Source organism: Triticum dicoccoides, chromosome 2B (genome assembly GCF_002162155.2).
Source record: "Triticum dicoccoides isolate Atlit2015 ecotype Zavitan chromosome 2B, WEW_v2.0, whole genome shotgun sequence".
NCBI classification, from domain to species: Eukaryota; Viridiplantae; Streptophyta; class Magnoliopsida; order Poales; family Poaceae; genus Triticum; species Triticum dicoccoides.
Genome location: NC_041383.1, coordinates 17,390,568 through 17,398,757, shown reverse-complemented (window position 1 = coordinate 17,398,757; position 8,190 = coordinate 17,390,568). Strand labels below are relative to the sequence as shown.

The 8,190-nt window shown below is 46.9% G+C and overlaps 1 protein-coding gene across 1 annotated transcript; it reads left to right on the top strand.

Annotated features, from left to right (window-relative positions):
• The first annotated feature begins 2,634 nt into the window (after positions 1 to 2,634).
• LOC119366859 (acetylserotonin O-methyltransferase 1-like) lies at positions 2,635 to 7,457 on the top strand. Its single transcript, XM_037632556.1, has 2 exons — positions 2,635 to 3,489; positions 6,946 to 7,457. Exons 1-2 carry the CDS (start codon positions 2,695 to 2,697, stop codon positions 7,246 to 7,248), a joined length of 1,098 nt encoding a protein of 365 aa, XP_037488453.1. The 5' UTR covers positions 2,635 to 2,694; the 3' UTR covers positions 7,249 to 7,457.
• The last annotated feature ends 733 nt before the right edge of the window (positions 7,458 to 8,190 follow it).

The following is an 8,190-nucleotide window of genomic DNA, read 5'->3' as shown; positions in this document are numbered from 1 at the left end:
GCATCATACTAGGCATGCGTCTTATTAGATGACCTGATGGGTTAGTCGTTTACTTTTCTTGTTTGCCTTTTAATGGACAGGTAGCAAGTAGTGGTCGAATTAAATTAGAGGTAGTTACGTTTTCTTGCCTCCCACTCAATGGGTTGATTACCCGTGGTCACGAATCATCAGACAAATTGATCCGACATATCACAAAATCGGATACTTGAATACGCACGGGTAATATGTTGATTATTATGTTTTCCAGTTAGAGACGTATTATAATTCATCCAATTTCACTATAAGAAATCACATCATCACCGACGGGCCTCTAGACACCTGTAAGTGATGATGCTCGGCACTCACGGGCCAGCTGTGCGGGTCAGTGATGACCTGCTGAGGCTATGCCGGTAAGTCAACACTGGCATGCATGTCATAAGGGGATGCTATGCTGGCAATTCAACACTGACATGTCATAAGGGGTTTATTATGGCAAGTCAACACATATTCGTTTTTTAAGATTTATTATACAAAAGATTATGTTGGCTGTGTGCATCCTGTGATGCAGAGGCAGGGGTACCTTTTCAAATCTTCTTTTTTACAAAAGATTTTGTATAGGTGTGGTGCAGTAAATCATGTGATACATAGAGATTATAGATTAATGTGCAACTAAAATTAGGCTCCCTATTTGTACAAAATAATAAAAAATCATCTTAGTTATAATACCATTAAAACATAGTATCATAGGACTTATTATGTATCAACAAGTTTGCAAGCTATAAATGAAGTAGCAATTTCTTGTTTTAAGCCAACGCAAAAAAAAATAACCCACTTGTCCGAAAAGAGGACTTAAGTGTTGACATCATGTTGAACTGACCCTCTCGTATCTCCCAGAACCGAAATATGCTAATTTGAGACCATATATGTCCACAGACAGCGCCCGTCACCCCTCAAACGTCCGGGTTCATAGCCCCCTCGCCCCCCCCCCCTCCAATACAATCCATGCAACATGAAAATATTGCAATGTAGATCAATATATGCACATCATTCATATTGCCGTACATAGCAAGTTCAACATAAAACCGAACATAGATTGTTTGATTGAAAAATATGATCTAGAAATAGATACTGGTAGAAATCACCAATTCCTTGTTGGGGCCTTCCCCCTAGCATCTCCATATCAACGGTAGTACTCGCCGACATAGGGAAGGACACCCTCTGCCTGGAGAGCTACTCGATCTCCTCGATGTTTAGCGGAGTTCAAGGACAGGCGGAGGAGGTCGTCGTCTAAGTCAGCGGGCGAAAGTAGCTGGGGCGCAAATTTGCACGACCCGCAACCGGACCAGCCAGATGCAACATGTGCTGCCCTCTGCCTCGCGCGACGAGCGGCCTGTGCCGCTGAATTTTGTAGCCACCCACCACGATGAGCTCAATGGTGTCTGCAGCAGCACCAAGCACTGTCTGGGAGGAGCGGGGGCTAGAGGTGCCGAGATTCATTAGTCACCCCGCCGCCTGACCGTCAATGGCGTGTAATAAGACTAGCCGGTGCAGAGGGCGCAAATATGAAGCTGCCCCTGCAGCCACGAGGGTTGTTGTGCAGCTCGAGCTCTAGAGCCTATGCACCCGCTACCGGCATGACGCAATGCAGAAAGTGAGCTCCTTGTTGTCGGGGGTTTAGATTGGTTCCTTCTTAGGAACGCGTCTTAGTCGATGGGGTCGGACTCGTTGCCGGATTCGCCGCCGGAGCTGGCCATGATGGCATGGGGATGGAAGCACAGCTGACTGGAATGTGAGTGGAGCGGTCAACACTACTCTAGGGTTTGGTTTGAGGTGATGATAGTGTGGTATATGTGGGGTCAGACTAGGCCAGCCTGGGATGGTCCGACATGGCGGCCGCATCGGGCATCCGTACCACCCCATATCCGCTCCACATATGGGCTGGGTTTGGGGTGCCAAACAATCTGGACGTTTGGGCAGGTCGTGGGGGATCCGACAGGGTGACCATTTTGCGATGTGATGGTGACCGGGCTGTACGCCCGGATGTCTTAGGGAAGCTTTGAGGGGTCCAACTCTAGATGCCCTAACTCTGTGCTTCTTTGCTTATGTTGTGTACCTAAAAAGGTCATCCCAATAATTTATTTATCTTAACATGTAAGTACGCCATACCATATAATTATGAATGGGATAAATCCCACCTCGACATGCAACCATGCATGAGAATAGACCTACCACAACATTGAATTATGCATGGAAAAATGGTTTCCATTCAACTATTCTACTTATATTAAGTAAAAAAAAGCAGATATACATAATTAAATATAAGAAGTCATTTGTATTTTAAATTTTGATTCTCATGTTTTTGACCCAAATTTTTATCAACCAATTTCGGCAACAACGCGTGGGTTATTCTCTAGTTTTCTATTGGTCGCAAGTACATTTACCTTTCTTTATTTATTTTCTTAAAATTAAAGTTATGGTCATACCTTGGTAGTTAGATTTTTTTGTGTCACAAATTTTATTTGTATCTGTAGAAACCAAGAGCTGATCTGAACAGTTAGAGAAGTGAGGACAATATGTTCCAACACTAACCAGTTGGCCGTGTATAAAAGCCATTGGCAAGGCAAGGAGTACACGCACATCGAGCTTTCATTTGCAGTGAAGTTGTGTAGCTTAAGCAGCCTAACAAAAGAGTTGTCAGCTTAAGGCCTAGGCAACATGACGCTTAAGCTCTTGGCCGAAGTGAGCCCGCAGGAGTTGCTCCAAGCTCTTGCCGAGCTCCAAAACCACATGCTCGGTTACGTCAAATCCATGTCGCTCAGGTGTGTGGTTGATCTAGGCATCCCCGAGGCCATCCATCTCCGCGGCGGCACCGCCACCATCGCCAACATCGAGGCAGACGCAAAGGTACATCCCGGTAAGGTTGCCGACCTCCAGCGCGTGATGGAACTGCTTACCACCTCTGGCATTTTCACCGCCACTGCTGGCGCCGGGGATGGTGACACCGTGGTGTATGGGCTAACCACGGCCTGCCGTTTCCTTGTCGGCTGGTGCAACCTGTCCCCTATGGTTCCCTTTTGCGTCAACCCTCTCGTCGTCTCCTCCTTCTTCAGCATGCCTGAATGGTTCAGGACCGAGCCCGAGGCCACCGGCGCCGCCTCCCTCTTCGAGCTCGCACATGGCTGCTCCCAGTGGGAGATGGTGAGCAAGGACGCCAGGTTCAACGACGTCCTCAACAACTCCATGGCCGCCGATAGCCAGGTCTTCCTCGAGGTCATTATTGTCGACAAGGGCCGCATCTTCCGCGGTCTCAGATCGCTCGTCGATGTAGGTGGTGGCAATGGCGCGGGCACACAAGTGATTGCTAAGGCTTTCCCGCGCATCAAGTGCACAGTCATGGACCTTCCTCACGTTGTCGTTGCCGGGCAGGCCGCCGCCCGTGATGACAACCTGAGTTTCGTCGCCGGTGACATGTTTGAATCCATTCCATCCGCCGATGCTGTCTTACTCAAGGTATATACCCATCCATATCAAGCGCACGGTCTCTTCATCAGTGTCTCACATGTGATTCATTGCACCCTTATTACTCACTCAAAACTGGTCGACAACAGGTGTCACATTTATTTCGATTGTGATCAAGTGTGCAAAAAGGAAATAAACTAAAATGGTATTAGTTCCTCCCTTCACAGTACGCAGTAGTACTTAGATATCCAGGGCCTACTAGCCATAAGAAAAGACACATATACCCATATTTAATGACAGGAATGCATTATACAGCACTCGAAACTCTTATGTTGCCACAATTACCAGTAGATGATGAAAATAATAGAATAACCCCACTTCAAATTTTATCCGTGGACAAAAATTATGTAACTTTATCCATTCTGAGGAAACTGTACAAATATTATGCTCTACCCGAAAACGGTCATGATTGAACACAAAGATTTGAGGGAAAAAACAAGGGTGAAGACAAAACGAATATCTATGTGTGTGTAAACGCTCATGATTGAACAGAACGATTTGAGGGAGAAAACAACGGTGAAAACAAAACATATATCTATGTGTGTGTGTGTGTGCACGCGCGCACACACACATACGGTGGCGCTATCGTGAGCGAGCGTGCAGAATGCTTGCCGCTCCGGCCATTCCTCATTAAGCGGGCAGGTCGCGTCTGGAAGGCCTCCTCTCCACCACTAATTTGTTGAGGGTAATGTTGTGTGCAAGAAAAAGTAACACGTTTAATTTTGTTACCATGCATGGTCACGACATCCCGACTATGAGGTCATTAATGAGTGACAGTAATAGATTAAGTATAGGTGGTAATGGACGTGGATTCTTTACAGTCATCCATGGTTTGATCCCTAATTTCTACATATAGTAACGAATTACTACATGCTCACTAATTGGAAGTAGTAAAAAAATGGATGGGATGGTAATTCTTTATCATGCAGTGTAGTGAGTCATCAATGGTGTGATCCCTAATTGCTACATGTAGTAACGAATTACTACATGAGTCATCAATGGTTTGATCCCTAATTACTACATGATAAAAATTACTACCTGCTCACTAATTGGCAGAAGTAAAAAAGATGGATGGGGTAGTAATTCGTTACCATGCAGTGAGTCATTAATGGTTTGACCCCTGACGAAGCGGTGGACTCTGGTCGTAAGTTGTTACGGTAGAAATTTCATGAACGAGCCCGCGGGGTTTGGACGAGCGCGCAGGGTTCGGCTAATTAGAGCATCTCCAGCCGTTGGCCCCTCAGGGGGCGCCTAAAATCGCCGTCTGGGGGCGAGCCGACGCTAAAAAAGGGCCTGGGGGCGAGTTGGCCCCCAGTCGTCGGCCCAGGCCCTCCCCCAGACGCGTCTGATTTTTTTTTTTAAATTCAATAAGTTCGGCGAAGTTCGGTTAAAACAAGTCTAAATTTTGGCAAACTTTGGCATATATTGTTTCGCGACGCGTTTACAAACATAAACTAAAAAAAGAAATCACTGAAAGCGGAGTAGTCGCCTTCGTCGCCGCCATCACCGCCGCCGCCGCCGTCGGCCTTCTCCTCTTTGACGCGGCCGCCCCTGCTGGACCCCTGCCCGGCGTCGCCGTGGCGGACTGGTGGCGGCGGCGGCGGCGCGTCGTCCTCGTCGCTGTCGTCGAGGATGACGACTCCTCCTTCTTCGCGGACCCGGCGGCGCTGCTCGAAGCGCCGCAGGGCGGCGATCTAGCTCTCCCGCTCCATTGGCGGCGAAGTAGTGGGGGCGCGTCGTGGCGTCGGGCAACGGGGGAACGGGCACTCCCCGTTGCTCAGCCTCAACCCCGTCGTCCCGGCGCGCATGTCCGGCGGCGCCGAGATGTTGGCCTCGAACAGGAGCCAAGACTCATGTTCGTGGAGCGAGCGGCGGCCGAAGCCATTGGCCGCCGCAGAGTCGCCGGGGAAACGTGCGGCCATCGGGATAGTGAGTGATTGGAGTGGGAAGGGCTCGGCGGCGGCGTACGGGGAGAGGGAGGGCTCGGCGGTGGCGCGCTGGAGAGGGAGAGCTCGGCGTCTAGGCTGGTGTGGCCAGTGGCGAGGGACGCCGGGGGCTTAAATAGGCGAGCACGTGTGTACGCGTGGCGGAAGGGGAGGCATCGCCGCGCCGCCCAGTGACGCGCCGCCCGTGAGGAATCAATGGCAAGACTGACCGGCGGCGGCAGCCTTGGCATTGATTCCTGCGGAAACTGAGGCGATGAGGGCGACAAAGCGCCCATCTCGCTGACTCGGCGGTTCCGCGTCTGTTTCGCGCCAAAATCACTTGCCCCGGCGCCCACGGGCGCCCCCAGAGCGCCGGGTTCGGCCTGGGTCTGCCGGCGCTGATTTCGGCCCAGGCCAGCGAAAATCGGGCTCCTGGGGGCGCGACTGGACCGTTTTTTCGGCGCTGACGCGAGAAAAGCACCTCGGGAGGCTGTTCTGGGGGCGCGGCTGGAGATGCTCTTAGCGCCTATACTGACCGGTTCGATCGAGCGGCCGGAGCATACGCTAAGATAAATACGCGTATACGGCTGCGCTATTCTGAGTGTGTGCGCATTTTTAGTTAATCTACGCGCCGACCGCTGCTCCTAATCACGCGCGGGTGTGTGGGTGGCGGAGAAGGAAGATTTTGAGGGTAACGGCATGTGCAAAATAAAGTAACGCGCTTTATTTATTTCTATTACCATGTGTTGCTCTGATATTGCGTCACTACTCATTGCTAGTAATATAGTAAGCACGGATGGTAATGGTCCTAGTTTTCTTACCAGATGTAAAACAGTGGCTACTCATTGCTAGTAATATAGTAAGTCTGAATGTAATGGACCTTGGTTTTTTACCGGCTCTATAATAAGTATGAATGGTAATGGACCTAAGTCTTTTACCAGCAGCGAGAGATGAAGGTTTCATCCCTATTCATTGCCAGTAATAGATTAAATGTAGGTAGTAATAGACATAAGTTTTTTTACCGACACTAAGACAACGATGTTACACATAGAGCAGTTTTGGTTGTAAGTGTTATGATTGATTTTTCCCACGTCGCCCGCGCACTTCGACCTGGTTAGCGCGTCGGTCTAATTAAGCGGCCGGAGCGTAGGATTGGGCAGAATACGCACAGGCATTATAAACAATATTTCACATATATACGACCTATTCCTGGGAAACATGCCCTTTGGTCTCTGGCTTGTCAAATGAGTAGTGTAATGGGTTGGATGCATGGGGGGAAACTAGTAATCCATGGAAGATGATATTAACTGGTTTGAAGCTTTGATAGAATAAATTAAGGGACTACAACACAAAAAATACTTTAAATATAATTCAGAGGATTACTCCTATAACTTTATAATCACATTTTCATGTAAAAGTAGCACAATAAATCCTTATAATGAAATTAATGTTTCCTTTTTCTTCTTCCACTAAATTGTTTTCTTTTTTTATTCTAAATTGTTTCTATATGTATATCTCCTAGAACATTTTGCATGACTGGGGTCACGACGACTGCGTCAAAATACTTCAACGTTGCAAGGAAGCCATCCCTGCCAGAAATGCTGGAGGAAAGGTGATAATTATAGATATGGTAAGAGGATCTGCAAATGGCGATAGAAAAATCAACGAGATGGAGGCCATACAAAACTCGTTCATGATGTATATCACCGGGGTGGAACGAGATGAAATTGAGTGGAAGAGGATATTTTCTGATGCTGGCTTCAGTGATGATTACAAAATTCTGCCAGTATTGGGTCCCTACTCAGTAATTGAGATCTACCCATGAAAGCTCGGTGAACTATACCATATTAATTGGCATGATAATAAGTTGCACACATACCTGAAGGCCGACACGTTCTACGTATGTGTGCATGAACTGTATGTGTGTTGTCCTTTCTAATATTATTTTAAGTGTAATCGTCTCTAGAAATTGTCACTGTATTTTATGAAATTATATATCATGGTGAGATCGATGATTGGGTTTTATTAGACCAAGCAGGACTACAATCTTTTTACGATATTTTAAAAATTGTTGTTGTTCTGTTTCTATCTTGTTCATAGGAAAATACTAGTGGTTGAAATAGCCACTCCTTTTGTTTCTTTGGACTACTTCTGCAGAATCATATGATTATTGGACAAACATGGCAACCCGCCACTAAAGAAAAGTAGTCTGTGGCCGGACACCACTGAAGGTCTGCCTGGCAACCCGACAATGGTGGTTTCGTTGAGTAGAACTAACGAGTAAACATGTTGTCTGCTCTCTTTCTCACTACTAGGTGTATAGCCGTGATAGTTGTACACAATATTAAAAAATAATGTGATAGGTAATGTTTTTCTACTTTCAGAATAAATAATAACTTAAAATAAAAAAATAGTTGGTAAAAGTGTTTTCTTATGCTAAAAACTGCACCGGGGTCGATAGATTCAGCAAGTGTAACTCTCCATAAGAAAAGAAGACGGCAAATAACGTAGTCATGTGAAAAACTGCATCTTAAATATCTCATGCTCATGCTAGATTGTGTGTAATGAGCTGATGTTATATAAGCAGTACGTCCGTAATTCTATATAATGATACCCTCCCCGACTCTATAGGTAATAACCCACTTGTAGATCGAGATACCCTCTGCATCATCCAAGTTCTAATTGTAAGACAAATAATTGCCTTAACCAAGATGACATACTATTGTATTGCATGATTTCATTGGAGGCCCAACACAAATATTTAACC